At 43.0% G+C, this 18,985-nt stretch overlaps 1 protein-coding gene across 2 annotated transcripts in view; it reads left to right on the top strand.

Moving 5' to 3' along the window:
• The window catches only part of LOC137552945 (G-protein coupled receptor 54-like), a 141,137-nt gene that overhangs the window by 62,542 nt on the left and 59,610 nt on the right, over window positions 1–18,985 (top strand). For both annotated transcript variants that reach the window (XM_068271422.1, XM_068271423.1), the window contains exon 2: window positions 2,070–2,194. In XM_068271422.1, the coding sequence (XP_068127523.1) occupies window positions 2,070–2,194 (125 nt within the window). The remainder of the gene's footprint in view (window positions 1–2,069; window positions 2,195–18,985) is intronic.

Below are 18,985 nucleotides of genomic sequence, written 5' to 3'. Positions count from 1 at the left end.
CGTTATACTGTACATATGTACAGTATAATGCATCAAAATTATATTGTGTATATATGATACTCTCATAATGACGTGAAATTAGTAAACATGTATTAGAAAGTGAAGAGGAGTTAAAGCACAACTGAGGTGGAAAGAATATGGAGACTGTCATATTTATTTCCTGTTAAAGGACACCCGAGGTAAAAATAAACTTATGAAATAAACGATTGTATTTATCTTCCTTCTCCTAAAAATGACTTTTTAAGATATTCCACAGTTTTATTTCATGTTTAAATCTACTTTTTAAGTTTTAACTGTTTTATTGTTTTTGCTCAATGACACATTAATTGCCAGAGCTAAAATCTATGAACAATTGACCCTTTTTATCTCTTTCCTGCTCTCAGAAGCCATTTTCTGCATGGAAAGTTTTTTATTGTTGGAATTTCTTATCAGTTAGGGTCACACTGTAGTCACTTTCTGTCTGAGTCAGGACTGAGTCAGCCACTTACATACCTAATATTTAACTCTTTCAGGCAGAGAAAGAAAAAAAAGCAACACAGCATAGTTATTATTGTGCTTGGCACTGTATATACACATGTCTATGTCATCATGTCACATGTCACTTCAGGTATCCTTTAAACAATACCAGTTGCCTGTCTCTCCTGCTGATCTATTTGGTTTCAGTAGTGTCTGAATCACACCAGATACAAGCATGCAGCTAATTTTGATAATGATTTCAGAAACACCTGATCTGCTGCAAGCTTGTTCAGAGTCTATGGCTAAAAGTATAAGAAGCAGAGGATCATCAGGGTATCCAGGCTACTGAAATTGCTTAAAAAGAAATAAATATGGCAGCCTCCATATCCCTCTCGCTTCAGTTGTCCTTTAAGCCACAGTTCCCCATTCCTGTCCTCAAGGCCCACTAACAGTACATGTTTTGTAGAAAACCAGAAACATGCACAGGTGAGGTAACTAGCATCTCAGCAGAGATGATCAACTTCCTCTGTGGATTCCCACAAAACATGCACTGTTGGTGGCCTTGAGGACATGGTTGCTTTAAATAGATTCAGAGATGCTGCTGTTTTTTACTTACCCAGGGCTTCCTCCAGCCCCGTAAGAATGGATGTGTCCCTCGCCATCACTCCGCTGTCTTCTGTTCAGCAGCAGTCAACTCCCAATACGTGGCTCAGTCGGACTCAGTCTGACTGAGTGATATCAGCCAGGGCCTTCTGCGTTTGCGCCTCACATTGCGGCTGAACGGAGGCCCTGAGGAGGACGGCGAGGAACACAGCCATGCTTATGGGGCTGGAGGAAGCCCTGGGTAGGTAAAAAAAAAAACATCAGGAAGACTCAGCTCTGAGTCTCTCTAAGCAGCTTATTTCATAGGCTGGTAGAACCTCCTTCACTGCATCTACACTGCCTCCCTTGACCAGGAAAGATTGTAATAAAACACAATATTTTTCTAATTTAAATGCATTACCCTACATTTGCTTTAATATGCGAATTGCATGCCTTGCACAAAATTACGTTGCAACTTTTTTTAACGTACAGCAAACACAGATGTGCAGCAACTTTTTTAACGTACAGCAAACGCAAATGTTCAGCAAATGCATTTTCGCTATACTGTACACAAAAAAGCAGCATTTTTTGACAAGTGTGAACCCTCTCTACGTGCTGATGGTGTGAAACAGCTCATCTTGGCACATGCTATGCACCGTGTATCATCTGGTATCTGTACGGCTATAGATGCAATGCTATAGTCCTTGTATCAGTAATTTAGGTGCCGGAAATAGCTGGTAGAGACACGTGAATTACGTATCTCTACCAAGGTGCTACGGCTCGGAGGGGGAATAGTATTTACCGCCTCCAGGAATTTCAGCAGCAGTAGGGTGAGCCTTCATTCGACTCACCCTGCGCCCAACTACCCAGCGATGTTGTAATATGCCTGATGGTGGGACCGACAATTTGCTCAAGTTCAGCAATGGACTTTATAGATGTATCTGGTATTATATATTATTTTAATGAAATATGTAGTGTCCTTTAGTAATAAACTGGGTCTATTAGTAATTTTAATCTCTTTGTGTCCACAGCCAACCTTGCCACAACAGACATCACTTTCCTGGTGTGCTGCGTACCCTTTACTGCCACCCTTTACCCATTGCCAAGCTGGGTGTTTGGCGAATTCATGTGCCGGGGTGTTAACTATCTACAGCAGGTAAGTGTTCAGATTACCAAGTTTAGCATTTATCAGTTCCTGTTTGCAGTTCAACGCTAGATTTTAAACTATAAATTACAGTGTTTTTACACTAAAAGTTTTAGATTAATGCTACATCTTTAGTGTGGGCGTGTAATTTTCCCGCACATCACGCACATTTGTCTTCGCAGACAAAATAGGTAATGGTTTTAATGGAGATAACAGGCATGGTGTGGGGGGAAATGCTGTACTGTCATAAGTTATTTCCCACATGTAGAAATCAGATTAACTCCTACCTGAGTGCCTAACGCAGACAGGCGTAGGGAAGGTGGCACCCCCAGGATCGCCTAACACCGAAAGGTGTCAAGTCTTGGGGCGGGATGTTGCTGGGGATCGCGTGCGCCGATGCTCTCTCCGTCATCAGTCTACCAGCGGCAATTACCGCTAGCAGACTTATTTACATTGTACTGCGCTGTGATCTATGGCAGCTCTGTACTGGGGACAGCCATGACACTCGGCTGTCCCCTGGAGAGGCTCAGAGAGAAATCAGCTCTCATAGGCTTATGCCTATGAGGCTTATGCCTAGAGAGCTGATCGCTGTAATTGGCTGTCGGGGGGGAGGGATAAATAAATAAAAAGTAAGCATTTTTATTAAGAAAAAAATTAACAAATAAATTATTAAAAAAACAGTGTGTAGCAGCAATCAGAGCCCACCAATAGAAATACCTGTTGGTGGGCAAAAAAGGAGCCAAGAGTCATTTGGCTGCTAGGTTGTATGGCTCTGCAGCGAGCTTTCAAAGCTGCAAAGCACTGAATTGTAAAAAAAAAAATAGCCTGGTCACTGGGGGGTGGGGGGAGGTGGAAGCCTGTGGTCCTTAAGTGGTTAAACATAAACAAGTCCATTCACTAACATAGGCTGTCAGGCTTAATGTGAGTAGTACTATAATGGAGAGTACCCTCTTTTTTACATGTATAGGTCAAAAGACAAAAAAACTGTCCTTTTAGGGTGATCCACTTCACCTGTTCTCAGACTTTAGATAAATAGAAAGGACCATATGGTCCTTTCTATTTATCTAAAGACTTAAAGGGACTCTTAAAGGGACTCTGAGCTCTACTTAAAAAGTAAAATAGTACTTACCCGGGGCTTTCTTTAGTCCAGCACTGGTCGGGAGGTCCCACAGCGGCGTCCTGGCTCCTCTCCTAGGCCCCGCTCCGGAATGGCTGGACAGCGGCAGATAAAGAAAAGCCATCAAAATTTAAAGGGACTCCGAGCAGTGTAGAAACTATGGAAAGATGCATACCATTTTGAAGCTCTCTTTCTCCTCTTTCCAACGATATATAAACCGCCACCCTATGCCTTTTACCTTTCGCTATTTTCAATCGCGAAAATAATGAAAAATAAAAGGCGCATGGTGACGGTTTATGTGTCATTGGAAACAGGAGAAAGAGAGCTTCAAAATGGTATGCATCTTTCCACAGTATTATATAGGACGACTTTTCCCCAAAGTCAGCAGCTGAATGGAGCTGCCAACTTTGGGGAAAAGTCATCCTGTGTAATACAAGTAACTATGGAAAAATGCATACCATTTTGAAGCTCTCTTTCTCCTCTTTCCAACGACACATAAACCGTCGCCCTACGCCTTTCAGTTTTCGTTATTTTCGCGATCGACCGTTTTCCGCAATTTCTATTGCGAAAATAGCGAAAACTAAAAGGCGTAGGGAAGCAGTTTGTATATCGTTGGAAAGAGAAGAAAGAGAGCTTCAAAATGGTATGCATCTTTCTATAGTTTCTGCACTGCTTGGAGTCCCTTTAAGTTTCCAGCTAGTGAAACAGAGGAATTACTCAAGGCTATTTATAATTCTTTAGGATTGAATACAGATGCTCCAAAGGAAGTATCTGCACATGATGCTTTATATGCAGAAATGGAAGGAACCAATCCTATGGTTTTCCTGTACACAGTTCAACTAAGGCGATGATTAACAGTCAGCGGAAAAATCCTGACAAAAAAGGTTTTTTGTCCAGAGGTTTCAAAAGAGCATTTCCTTTCTCTGAGGAAGATAGTAAATGTTGGGACAAACGTCCAAAATTGGACGCAGCGTTTTCACAAGTTAACAAGGATAACGAGCTATCATTTGAGGATTTGGGGCATTTTAGAGACCAGTCTGATAAAAAGGTGGAGTTTGCCCTTACGAAAACTTGGTCAGCTATTTGTGCAATTTTTATACCAATGGTGGCTACGACCTGTGTCGCAAGAACCCTTGATCTATGGAGCGGAAAGACACATTAGGATGGGGTCTAGCAAGGAAACGATTTTGAACTCTTTTACGGTCATGTTTAAATCCGTGTATTATATGATAGATGCGGCGTCGGAGGCGATTAGATTGACAGCCGATGCGGCTGGTTTATCCAATGTTGCTAGACGTAACATTTGGATCAAAACGTGGGATAGTAGTACGTTGTCTAAGAACAAAGTATGTACTATTCCATTTATGGGAGAATTACTGTTTGGACCAGAATTGGACGATGTTCTGGAAAGAACGTCCAGCAAAAAGAAATTGCTTCCTAAGAAGAAACCTTTTTGCCAAAGCAAAAGGTTTTTTCGTAAAAACAGACAGGATACTAAACCAAAGCCCCAGACGAGACGCAAGCCCTGGTCATTCAACAAGGAGCAGAATAAACCAAACATCTTGTTCAGTAATTCTGACTTCAATCCTAAACCACAACAATAACATACAGGAAAAAGTGGGAGGAAGATTGGGCTTATTCTTCCCACAATGGAAACTTTTTTCAACAAGTCAATTTGTTCTGGGTCTTGTTCTGTCAGATTATCACATAGCTTTCAGTCAAAGACCGCCAGAAAGATTTGTGATAACAGGATTGAAGATGTCTCAGGTAGAGATGTCAGCGTTACAAGAAATATTACAAGACATGATTGTCAGAGATGTGATGTCACCAGTCCCCAGGCGTACCTAGGAAATTTGACACCCAGTGCTGGGTATTAAGACACCCCTGCCACAAAAAAAAAGTGACTCGGTAGGCCAGGTGTAGGCTCCCCCCCTAAAGTTGGCCTCAGTATAGGTAGCTAACAAAAATGGGTGCGGCTATAACCTGCGGCGCCGTGGCAAAAAATGGGCATGGCCATAACCGGATGAGGGCGGAGCTAACTGTAACTTAAAGTGAACCCGGGATGAGAGTGATATGGAGGCTGCCCTATTTATTTCCTTTTAAACAATAGGCAGCCCTGCTGATCTATTTGGCTGCAGTAGTGAACTGAATTACACCAGAAACAAGCATGCAGCTAATCTTGTCATAAATTCCGTTTTGTCTAGGTTTCGTTTCAGGAACCTAGTGGACATCCAGGAGGAGATGGCTGATAGACAGGAGGAGACCTTGTCCATGGTAGGGGGCCAGGGGTGTGGAGGTAGATCTGGGTGTCATCTGCATACAGATGATAGTTAAAACCCATGGAGGAGATAACCTTGCCAATGGAGGATGTGTATAGGGTGAACAGTAGGGGGCCAAGGACTGAACCTTGGGGGACTCCCACCGAGAGGTAGTTAGGGGTTGGCGAGGACTCATTGAAGGTGGTCGTGAAGGAGTGGTTGGAGAGGTAGGATGAAAGCCAGGACAGGGCAAGATCGTGAATGCCCATGGACTAGAGGGACTGGAGGAGTAGGGGATGATCTACTGTATCTAGTATCAGATTTCCACGCTCAGGGAATTATGGTAGTGCTGTACCTGGATGATCTTTTAGTAATTGCAGAAAAAGAACTGTTGGTGATCCAGAGAGAGATAGTGCTATCTCAACTCCAAAAGGCAGGAGGGATAATAAGTTGGGAGAAGTCACAATTGGAGCCTACACAATTAATCCCGTTTCTGGGGTTTCTAATAGATTCCAAAGCTCAGAAGATGTATCTTCTGAGACAAGGTAAAAAGAGACAAGGTGGTTCAAGAGATAAGGCTGTTTATAGCAAAAGATCTTATCACATTTAGAGAAGCAATGAGATTGCTAGGCCTACTAACGTCAACAGCACCAGCGGTCCAGTGGGCCTTGAAACACACAAGGAGACTACAGTCATGGATACTAAAACATTGCCAAACAGCAACCAGTAGTCTGCATCAGACAATTCGAGTTTCAGAGAAAGTGAAAAAAGACTTACAGTGGTGGATACCCCGTCCTCTTTTCTACAAGGCAGGGCTTGGCAATTTCCAGTTCATGTGGTACTTACGACGGACTGGAGTCTTTCGGGTTGGGGACAGGGCCGGATTTCTGGGAAGGTCACAGAGGCCACGGCCTAGGGCGATAAAAATCAGCAAGGCGCAGGACTTGGAGAGATAAGAGGTCACATGTCAAAGTAAATCACCTCTCCTGCTTTGCTTTGGTCTGCCTGAATTCCAGAGATCCCTGCATCTCTCTCACTTGTGCAAAGTGTGTGTTATGCCAGTCACTCAGCATCTGCTGTCGTCTGTATGATGACAGGGGACAAACAATCTGCTGTGAGAAGAAAAATATATGGGCTCAAGTAGCAGAACTCTTGAGTTCCGATTAGTTTTTTTCATGCAGTACGCATTCACGGGCAGGAATTAGCAGCTCTCCCCTCTCCCTGACTGATGGTTTATTACTAGTAGGTCAGTGCTGTTAAAGACCTCAGATCTGTTAATTTTATGGCTTTTTTTTTCTCCTAGAGAATGACAACAACATTCTTTGTGTGAGTTTAACTCTTTCCTGGCTTTTTTTTTGCCAGCAAAGTACTGTGTTAGCCATCAATGAAAGTAGGATGTTTTGAAACAGAATGACAACTGTGTTACATTTATTTATATTTACAAAACAATCAATGCATCTCCTGCTGACTGTATATATAAAGCTGTGTGCCTAACATCTTGTATACAATAACAAAGTCTGAAGATGGCTCATTTACCAAAGGCTCACTGTTTTTCTTTTGGTTAGCCAATAAAAAGTGTTATTCTGATACAAAACTTCCTGCTGACTGATTTTAACATCTATCTTAAGTGCTAAATTGTCACTGAGTAAAGTACACCTGAGCTTATGCTGGGTACACACAATGCAATTTTCTGACAGATTTACTGTCAGATCGACTATTTCCAACATGTCCGATCTGCTTTCCAATCAATTTTCTGAATGATTTTTCATAGAAGTGAACAGCAAATTGATCGAAAAATTGAAATCAGTTCAAACATGATGGAAATAATCGATCTGACAGTAAATCTGTCAGAAAATTGCATCATGTGTATATAGCATTACACTACATATATGCCAGTGTGTGTAGTGTCGGATCCTTCTACTTACCTGTCTTCTGTTTTGGATGGGCTTCTCTGCATTGTGCTGCACTGTCCCCTATTTGTGGCTCTGACGGCAGCAAGTAGCACAGAGGACAAAGAAGCAGCACTGTCCACTGGGGCTCCCTGTAATTTTGCATTCCTGTATGCATGTGCACAGGAGCCGAGGGAGTGTTATGGATATGTGTACTTGACAAGTGCTGCTCATACATGAGCATCATTTCTGAAGTATGCAAGCCCAGAACACTATCGCCTGCTGTGCATGCAGACAGGAGAGCAAAATTACATGGAGTGGATAGAGCATGCACTGCTTCTTTGTTGAACAGGGCAAAGCAGCAAAACAGGAGGGCCCATTCAAACTAGTCTGAATTGGACAGAATGGGGAGGGGGGGGGGGGGGCGGTTGGTGACAGCCGGCCTAGGGCGCTGGCAAGTACAAATCTGGCCCTGGTTGGGGAGCGTACGTGCAAGATTTTGAGATGCAGGGTCTCTGGCCTGCGCATATGAAAAATCAGTCTTCAAATTTCAGAGAGTTGTTAGCGGTCAAAATGGTGGTGATAAGTTCGATCCATATACTGAGAAATTGCCATGTTCTGCGAAGGTCAGACAATTCGACTGTAGTGGCATATATCAATCAGCAACGAGGTACGAAGTTAATGAAGTTGTTGCACCTGTCCTTAGAGATTCTGGATCTAGCGGAGGACAATCTTCTGTCATTCACGGCAATTCATTTGAAGGGGGAATTGAACACTCGGGCAGATTGGTTGAGCCAGGCCCAGATATCCAACACAGAATAGACTCTGAGTCAGGAAGTGTTCCAATATCTGGTGAGTCAGTGGGGGAATCCAGTGGTGGATCTTTTTGCCAACAGAGTAAACATGAAGTGCCAGGCCTTCTATTCCCTAAACATCAGGGACAGCCCAATGGCTGTCGATGCCTTAGCTCAACCTTGGAAATTCAGTCTTGTTAATGCGTTTCCACTCCTGAATCTTATGTCACTAGTACAAAGAAAAATAATGGAGTTTGAAACAAAGATGATTTTGATAGCGCCAGACTGGCCCAAGAGGTCCTGGTATCCGTTATTACTCAAGATGAGTTTGGCAGGATCGATTTCTCTCCCATCGAACAAGCATACGATAACTATCCTGGGCCAGCAGATTCCGGAAATAGCCAATTGGAGACTGGCGGCATGGTTACTGAAAAGTTAATCTTAGAGAGTGTAAGGCTTGGTGGTGTATTCTCCACAGTCAGCATGCAACGCATGAGCTGGCGTGGAGGAGGTACACACACTAGCACCAGGAAACAGGCTATCCCTAGTATAGTGGAGGGGAGGACTGACTCCAATAGGAGATTGTGGCGCACAGAGCTGGTGCAGATCTGACAGCCACAAACAATGCTTTCGATATAACGTCTCAGCGCAAAGTAGCGCTGAGCGCACAAATCAGAACTGAGGAGATCAGGACAGGTAGACAGAATGAACGCTTGCTAGCTAGCGGCTACTTAGCGACAGCAAGCGTCCAAAACCAGACAGACTGGAATGAGGCAGCCAATGCGTTGCGGCGATGGCGTGCCTCACAAAGACAGGACAGGATAGTCAGAAAATAGCAGGATCGAGATAGATGAACGTAACACAGATAAATATACAATAAGTATGTTTTCCTAGCGTATTACAATTACAGCTATCAAAGAAACTATTTGTAACGTCTGACTAACATATGTATATATCGGCAATGAACCGATATATGACATAAGCAGGAACGCTGACTAGGACTGGAGTAATACAGGGAACATGACTCAGAAGGATTAGCTATCTCTTCGCAGAGATGAACGCAATCCACAAACGGTAACAGAACAGGATTCAGAAGGATTCGTTATCTCTTCGCAGAGATGAACGCAATCCACAAACAGTAACAGAACAGGATTCAGAAGGATTCGTTATCTCTTCGCAGAGATGAACGCAATCCACAAACGGTAACAGGACAGGATTCAGAAGGATTCGTTATCTCTTCGCAGAGATGAACGCAATCCACAAACAGAACCAGAAGCAGGGTAACTACCTCAGCACGGGTGGTCACGGTACGCGCAACCTACCAAAACGTGCTGGAAGCTGACTAACTGCACACAGGATATAAACAGTTTGTGTACGTATACATCAGCGACACTGATGTATTAACGTAACACAAATACAAGGAAAATAATAAACGTGCTGGTATGCATATATATTGGCAATGAACCAATATATGATGCAAAGACCAGCAAAGTATCTTTATAACAAGAAACACGATCGGGGGCTAAAGCGACAGCAAGGCAGGCTTAAGCTGAAGCTATGAAAACCCAAGGAAACCCTGCAGGAAGCAGATCTTTATACTGAGGTCATCCAATGGGAGCAGACATGCAGATTCCCACACAGGTGAATGATAATCAGTCACAAGCTGACAGCAGGGAAAGACAGACAAAGCTATACAGCTTGCATGGAAATAGATCAGAACTGCCTGAGCTGCAGCACTACTTCCAGCAATAGCTGCTGCAGCAGCGATCATTACAGTACCCCCGCCTTTAAAAGCGGATTCCAGACGCTTTTCAAAACTGAAATTTCCAACAAAACAGTCTGACTGATAATTCATGATGACCGGGACAGCCCGGCAAGACCGAATTCCAGAATCAGTCCCCACAAGACTGGACCCATCAGAACCAGAACCTACAGAACCATGCCCATCAGTACTACAAGCCCCAGTGTGACACCCATCAGAACCATGATTTCCAGAAGAAAGCCCTCCGAAACTCCTTGAGCGATACCCACCGCCTTCCAGGAACCGTTCAGAAACGCCAAAGCCTTTGCAATGCCCACCGGTACTGTCTTTACCAACACAAAACCCACTGTTGAACCAGTCCAAGGCACCAGGACAAGTTTTCTCAGAGACCTCCCAGAACACCTTGAAGCTCCAAAGAGATCCCCATAGGTCAGAATGCCCCTTAGGCTCACATGGAGAACCATCAAGAACCCCTTTGGAACCTAGGGCAATTCCCGAGTCAGGGCCACAAGGACAAACATCAATATCAGGGCTTTCAGGGACCAGAACCATCTCTGGGCATGCAGGCAGACTGGCAATATCAGAACGTGTTCCCACTAAGGAAGCATCAGAGCACGCTAACACCTTAGACACACTTGGGCATTCTGGCACACAAAGAACATCTGGGCACACCGGCACAAGAGAAACCTCTGGGCATGTCAAGGAACTGTGAGCCTCAGGGTCAGCCAAGACAGGACCAAAACCAGGACTGGCCAAAAAAAAATCATCATGACTAAACTTCGCAACTACTGGACTTTTACACGAGAATGCTGGATCAGACTTAGATGTCGCTGATTCCAGCAAAGTCAGTAACAAATCAGATTCAGGGGCACTAACAAGACAGGACAAATCTTCTGATGTATGCACTGAACCAGACAGGGACTCCACAACTACCTCTGGACTGGACAGAGACTCATTTAATACACTGGATTGGAGCTCATGAGGCGCTGCAGAACAAGTCAGTATTGCAGCAGCCCCCACTGGACTAGGCAAAACTGAGGAATTCCCTGGACAGGAAGGGGACTCTGGAACCTCTGCCACAGCGGCCAGAGAACCAGAATCTTTCAGGATACAGGGCTGGGTTTCAGGAACACTCATCAGACCGGACTGAAATTCTGAGATTTCTATTATTTTGACCAGAGAATCAGAATTATCCATGTTACAGGGCAAGACTTCTGAAACATTCAGAGGACAGGGCTGGAGTTCCTCGGCTGTTACAACACTGGAGAGGGACTCAACAACATTGGTTAAATCAGACTGTGTACAGGACAAGGTATCTGTCACACTTGCTGACGAGGACAATATTTCAATGGCTTCTGCTTTGCTGGGCAGAAATTCATCAAGTTTTATTAGAGCAGACTGTAATTCCAAAACAGCTGCTAGACAAGTGAATATTACTGCAACACCAACTGACGTAAGCAGTGCTTCAGCCTCCTCTGCTAGAGGGTTTAAAGTATCCAAAGTACTGGGTGAAGCATAAGACTCTGCGACCACAGCTTCACTGGACAGGATCACTGAACAGTCCATATTGCAGGGCAAAACCATGGAAGCACCTGCTGGACAGCATAATGATTCTGTGACCTGAGTTTCATTGGAGAGATCTACTGCACAATTCATGGTACAGGGCAAATTTATTGGAAAATTTTCTGAACAAGGTAATAATTCTGCGATTTCAGGTTCACATAGCAGATGCTCTGAGCTATTCACGAAACTAGAGCGAGGTGTAGAAACAGGAAGATCAAGACACAATGTTTGCGCATCTGAATCACCATTCATTTGTAAAATTGGAAAATTCAGATGCTGGGGTTCTGAGTTTACTAGACAGGATTGCTGGGACTCGGAAACTGATGTAGTGCATCTATTGGCATCTGCTGGATCAGACAGGAGTTGAACTTTATTAACACAGGTAATTTCTGCAGAAGTGTTTGCAGAGACAGGCAAGATTTTTCTGGTGTCTGTTTCACTAAACAAAGAGTCATGAGTACTGGCTAGGCTGGACTCGGAAGTCAGCAGGACCTCTGGATTCTCTGCTGAGAAATTTGCGCAGGGCAAGGTTAAGAATGTATCAGTGGCTTCTGTTTTACTGGGAAGTAACACTGAGTTATCCATGGTACAGGGTGGAATTGCAGGAACTTCAATTTCACACAAAAAGAGCTCCGAATCACCTGCTGAATCAGCCAAAGGTGCTGAAGCAGGCGGGTCAGAACGCCAAATTTGCGAATTCGGAGTCACATAAAAATCATCCAAAATCAGTTCCCACACATCAATCAAGGGAGCCACACAGTCATACCTACACACACCAGCCTCTATTAGGTTATAGGCTGACTTAATGCATGCGTTCAATACCATTTCACTTTTTGCACTGTAAAATTGACAAAATGAACTTGAATCATTCTTCCATTCACAGACCAGGGCTTCCATCTCTCCCCTCTCGAATGGAGGATCCCATGCATACTTAACAGCGAAACATTTAGGCTGATCACAGTCTGCAGATATGATTGTGGCAGGCACATGTATAGGGTTAATTAGCAGGTGATTGGCAGATTCCTTATTCTTAAGAATCTCCAATACCTGTAGCAAGTGTTGAACTGTAGTGTATGCAAACTTCCCTTGGTTCACAAATAAGTTGATTTGTTCAATACTCTGTAATATCTCATCATAATCATACTCAGATAATTCTTTTAAACAAAAATCTTTATTTTCCCTAGCCAGGGAGGAAAGTTCATTAGTAGTTTCATAAGTCCATTTAACTCCCCTGAAAGACAATTGCATTTCATTATCTGTTAATGGCAGAATCTCATTATAGGTCTCAGTCGCTAAGGATAACGATTCTGCAGATTGGACACGTTTCTTAGAACGTTTGCGTTTTGCCTTTGACCTTGCGGGTTTTGGTGATTTATTCAAAGCTGCAGGAAAATTATCAGTAACACTTTCTGCTTGCTGCTCATTCTTGCAAGCAATTGAAGGAGCAGCTGATTGGCCTGCTGCCAGGAGTTCATTAAGAGGAAAAGGCAATGGATCTATGCGCAACCAGTTATGGATCACAAACGCTAGAAATTCCAGCGGTCTATCTTTCAAATCGGAATGATTGAGAACATCAAATGCCCACTGGAATAATTCCCCTTTAAACAAAATATAACTTAGTTGGAGTGCCCAGGTTGAAACAGGAGTCGCTTGGAGATCAGGATTGGCCAGGAACCTGGCACATTCAGAGAAAAACTCATTTTCTGTTTCAGAGCTAAGTTCTTCAAATTTCTTAAAGGAACAGGAACCATAATTAACAGTGTCATACTTTCTGGGAATCCCCCCCACAATGGGGATTGGTAATGGGGTTTTCATAATGTAAGGCTTGGTGGTGTATTCTCCACAGTCAGCATGCAACGCATGAGCTGGCGTGGAGGAGGTACACACACTAGCACCAGGAAACAGGCTATCCCTAGTATAGTGGAGGGGAGGACTGACTCCAATAGGAGATTGTGGCGCACAGAGCTGGTGCAGATCTGACAGCCACAAACAATGCTTTCGATATAACGTCTCAGCGCAAAGTAGCGCTGAGCGCACAAATCAGAACTGAGGAGATCAGGACAGGTAGACAGAATGAACGCTTGCTAGCTAGCGGCTACTTAGCGACAGCAAGCGTCCAAAACCAGACAGACTGGAATGAGGCAGCCAATGCGTTGCGGCGATGGCGTGCCTCACAAAGACAGGACAGGATAGTCAGAAAATAGCAGGATCGAGATAGATGAACGTAACACAGATAAATATACAATAAGTATGTTTTCCTAGCGTATTACAATTACAGCTATCAAAGAAACTATTTGTAACGTCTGACTAACATATGTATATATCGGCAATGAACCGATATATGACATAAGCAGGAACGCTGACTAGGACTGGAGTAATACAGGGAACATGACTCAGAAGGATTAGCTATCTCTTCGCAGAGATGAACGCAATCCACAAACGGTAACAGAACAGGATTCAGAAGGATTCGTTATCTCTTCGCAGAGATGAACGCAATCCACAAACAGTAACAGAACAGGATTCAGAAGGATTCGTTATCTCTTCGCAGAGATGAACGCAATCCACAAACGGTAACAGGACAGGATTCAGAAGGATTCGTTATCTCTTCGCAGAGATGAACGCAATCCACAAACAGAACCAGAAGCAGGGTAACTACCTCAGCACGGGTGGTCACGGTACGCGCAACCTACCAAAACGTGCTGGAAGCTGACTAACTGCACACAGGATATAAACAGTTTGTGTACGTATACATCAGCGACACTGATGTATTAACGTAACACAAATACAAGGAAAATAATAAACGTGCTGGTATGCATATATATTGGCAATGAACCAATATATGATGCAAAGACCAGCAAAGTATCTTTATAACAAGAAACACGATCGGGGGCTAAAGCGACAGCAAGGCAGGCTTAAGCTGAAGCTATGAAAACCCAAGGAAACCCTGCAGGAAGCAGATCTTTATACTGAGGTCATCCAATGGGAGCAGACATGCAGATTCCCACACAGGTGAATGATAATCAGTCACAAGCTGACAGCAGGGAAAGACACAAAGCTATACAGCTTGCATGGAAATAGATCAGAACTGCCTGAGCTGCAGCACTACTTCCAGCAATAGCTGCTGCAGCAGCGATCATTACAGAGAGTTATGGACTTTCAGACAAAGTTATTGAGACTTTAATCAAAAGTAGGAAAAAGAACGCAAGGGCAATTTATTTGAAGTATTGGAAAACTTTTAATTTATGGAAACAGCAATGTCAGTATAATTCTATGGAGATTGCCACAATTCTTGAGTTTTTGCAGAGTGGTATAGACAAAGGTCTAGCCTTGAGCATTATCAAGGTACACATTTCTGCACTTTCAGTTTTTTTAGATAAACAGTTAGCTGTTCATCCTTCAGTTATGAGATTTGTTAAGTCAATTGAGAGGAATAGAACAATATTGGTGAAACCTTTTCCTGAATGGGAACTTTCTGTTGTGTTAAAGCCCTTACGTGTTCTCCATTCAACTCAGAGAATGCTATGGACTTGGAAGTTATTAACATTAAAGACAGTATTTTTGGTATCCATCACATCTGCAAGAAGAATAAGTGAACCAGAAGCACTTTCTTGTAGAGAACCTTATTGTATTATTCATGATGAAGACAGAATTATTTTGAGGACTAGTGCTGAATTTTTGCCAAAAGTGGGTGATCTATTTTACAGGAAGCAGGAAAGAGTGCATCCTTCTTTTTTTTCCAAATCCTTCTAATGACAAAGAATTAGAGTGGCATTCATTGGATGTTAGAGAAGCAGTTCTGACGTACCTGGACAAAGTTAAATCTTTTAGAAAGTCAGAGGCATTGTTTGTCAATTTTGCGGGCAAGCTAGTAGGTCAAAGAGCTTCGAAGAAGACCATAGCTAACTGGATAAAGTTGTGTATATTGGAGGCATATAAAGTTATGGGATTGGAGCCTCCAGAGAGTCTCAGAGCACAGTCTACCAGGGCAACGGCTACAACCTGGGTTTATAGGGCTGGAGCTTCACCTCTGGACATCTGCAAGGCAGCAACCTGGAAGAACCTGGGGACTTTTGTACGCCATTACAGATTGGATTGTTTATCAGCTTCTGACCAGGACTTTGGAAGAAAAGTTTTACAGGCGGTCAGCCCACCCTAAGGTTGGTGATGATTTAGTTGTTTGTTATCATCTCGAAGTGTACCTGTCCTGGAGAGTTACTGGAAAAAACAGGGATTAGCAAACCTGGTAATGTTATTTTTAGTAACTCTCCAGGACAGGTGGGGGTAATCCACCTTATTTATATCTCTGTATATGTAAAAATGTGTATATACATGTACATGTAATACTATATTGAAATTATGTAAGATATTTGAGATGGTGTTAGGTAGTTAGACCTGTTTTGGTTACTTGAATACATACTGCCGGACACCTGTCGATTAATTTAATTTATAGAGAGGCCTATTGAATGTTTCCTGTTTCCTGGCAGGAGCCAAGTCTCGAAGTGTACCTGTCCTGGAGAGTTACTAAAAATAACATTACCAAGTTTGCTAATCCCTGGTTTCCCACACCTACATACCATTACACATTCTTCTTTCATTGCTAAACATTAGTTTGCATAAAACATTTCACAGACCTGGCAGCTTTCTTTGAGACATTATTCATCTTCCCTGTCTTCCATTCTTGGCTTTAGGGTGATAAAACAATCATGTCTTACAAGATCAGTAAATATGGAGGGGGATTCAACACAGGAATTTTTCTTAGCTACAATCTACTGCACCGAGATTGCATTGTGATCTGGTGTGTTGTCCCTATTATGAAGGTTAACCATTTCAGCTATGATTCTTAAGATTCAAGGACCAGAATCGTGAAAAATTGTAAAATGTTAAGCACCTGTAAGTACATACAAATAAGAGGTATATGTCTTTCAGAATAAACGCACTATAAATTACTTTTCTCTTATGTTGCTGTCAATCACAGTAGTTACCTTTATTCTTTACAAAAGCACTCCCTGGAGAGGATCTATACAAATATGTGGGATGTCCCTCCTACCAGTTTGCACACTGTTCTACCAGGTATAAGTAGCCAGATGAAGGGGGGAGGCAGCGTCAGAGTGCACAAAGAGCAGCTGAATGTGTATTCAGATACTCACATTGCCGGAATCCAGCACCACATGTACTTCTTACTTCCTGTTCCTGTGTTCCATCTAATAGTAACAGCATGCCCTAGAGGGTACTGTTACTGTGAAATGAAATGCAGGTCCAGGAAGAAGTAAGTACATGCAGCTGACTCCATTAACCAGGGATACTGTAGGGGGGTCGGGGGAAAATGAGCTGAACTTACCCGGGGCTTCTAATGGTCCCCCGCAGAAATCCTGTGCCCGCGCAGCCGCTCACCGATGCTCCGGCCCTGCCTCCGGTTCACTTCTGGAATTTCTGACTTTAAAGTCAGAAAACAACTGCGCCTGCGTTGCCGTGTCCTCGATCCCGCTGATGTCATCAAGAGCGCACAGCACCGGCCCAGTATGGTCTGTGTCTGCGCAGTACACTCCTGGTGACATCAGCGGGAGCGAGGACACGGCAACGCAGGCGCAGTGGTTTTCTGACTTTAAAGTCAGAAATTCCAGAAGTGAACCGGAGGCGGGGCCGGAGCATTGGGGAGTGGCTGCGCCAACATAGGATGTCTGTGGGGGACCATTAGAAGCCCCGGGTAAGTTCAGCTCATTTTCCCCCGACCCCCCTACAGTATCCCTTTAAGCTCTCGTTTTCACTTTATGCATCCGAGCAATGTTCACCTCCCATTCATTCGCCTATAACTTTATCACTACTTATCACAATGAACTGATCTATATCTTGTTTTTTCCGCCACCAATTAGGCTTTCTTTGGGGGGTACATTTTGCTAAGAGCTACCTTACTGTAAATGCATTTTGACAGTAAGAATAAGAAAAAAAACTGAAAAAATTCATTATTTCTCAGTTTTCGGCCATTATAGTTTTAAAATAATACATGCCTCCATAATTAAAACCCACGTATTGTAATTGCCCATTTGTCACGGTTATTTCACTGTTTAAATTATGTCCCTATCACAATGTATGGCGACAATATTTTATTTGGAAATAAAAGAGCATTTTTCCCGTTTTGCATCCATCACTATTTACAAGCTTATAAAAAAAAAATATAGAAATATTTCATCTTTACATAGATATTTAAATAGTTTAGACCCTTAGGTAAATATTTATGTGGTTGTTTTTTTAATTGTAATGTTTTTTTTTTTTTTTTTAAACATGTTATGTGGGTATTTTTGGGAGGGTGGGAAGTAAATGGTGCTTTATTTAGGGAAAAATTTGTGTAGTGTAATTTTTTTTAACTTTTAGATGTAGTTTTACTCTTTGGCCACAAGATGGGATGAGTTTGTTTACGTCACTCTAAGCGTACAATGTACGCTTAGAGGGACATAGTCTCAGAAAAAGCGTAGCTTCCGAGAGAAGCTGTCGCTTTTTCAGCGGGGGAGAGGAAACAGTGATCGGGCACCATAGCCCGATACATTGATTCCTGGGCTACCGAATCCGTGGCCAGGAGTGCGCGTGCACGCGCGCGATCAGCCACGGGAGCGCGCATGTCCTCCTTGACGTTTTTATACGTCAAAGAGGACAAAGTGGTTAATGAAAAAATAAAACGAATGAGTAATCCTTCAATTGCAAGACAGTTAAGCCTTGGTGGGGTTAGTGATAATAACAATGCTCTCGGCCAGTGCTCAGGCAAGTTGATGCACAGAGCTGACTGGTGGCCGAGGCACTGAGGGGCTTTGGGGTCTGCTGTACACAATGCTGAATTCTCAGCAGAGGTGGTTATTATTGGTTACAACTTACAAGGCTTTAGAGCAAAGTATTCAATAAAATGAAAAAAACAACAACAAACAAACACCTGAGCCCAAGAGAGAAAATAGAGAAAATCTGAATAATATGAATCTGATTGATAAAAGTTCTCACATTAATAACACCTACTGAACATGAAAGCAACATAGGAATAAAAGTATTTTATAGTACATTTTGCTCAGGGACTCCAAATGTTGCTCTTGTCCTTTTGTCACCAAAATTGCTTTGGTGGACAGGATTCAGGAACACTTGTTAGAACATGTTAAAAAAAATACATTTCTGGTGATAAGATCTGTTGTAAAACTTAGTGGTAGTAATTACAATGTTTTTTTAGCTCAGATTTTGCAAACTAATTTTTTAAAAAGTCTACTTACAAAAAAATTGTCTCATCTTTTTTTTTTTTAACTTCTTGCCGACCGCCTCACACCAATTGGCGTGAACGCGGCGGCTCCCCCAGGACCGCCTAACGCCAATATACATATACAGTAGTCCTGGGGGCGTGTTCTGCTGGGGATCGCGCACGCCTATGCCTGCGCATCCCTGCTTGAAT

The sequence above is a fragment of the Hyperolius riggenbachi genome, chromosome 1 (assembly GCF_040937935.1).
Source record: "Hyperolius riggenbachi isolate aHypRig1 chromosome 1, aHypRig1.pri, whole genome shotgun sequence".
Classification (NCBI taxonomy): Eukaryota; Metazoa; Chordata; class Amphibia; order Anura; family Hyperoliidae; genus Hyperolius; species Hyperolius riggenbachi.
Note: the sequence above shows the minus strand (reverse complement) of the source record. Positions and strands in the feature narration are given on the sequence as shown.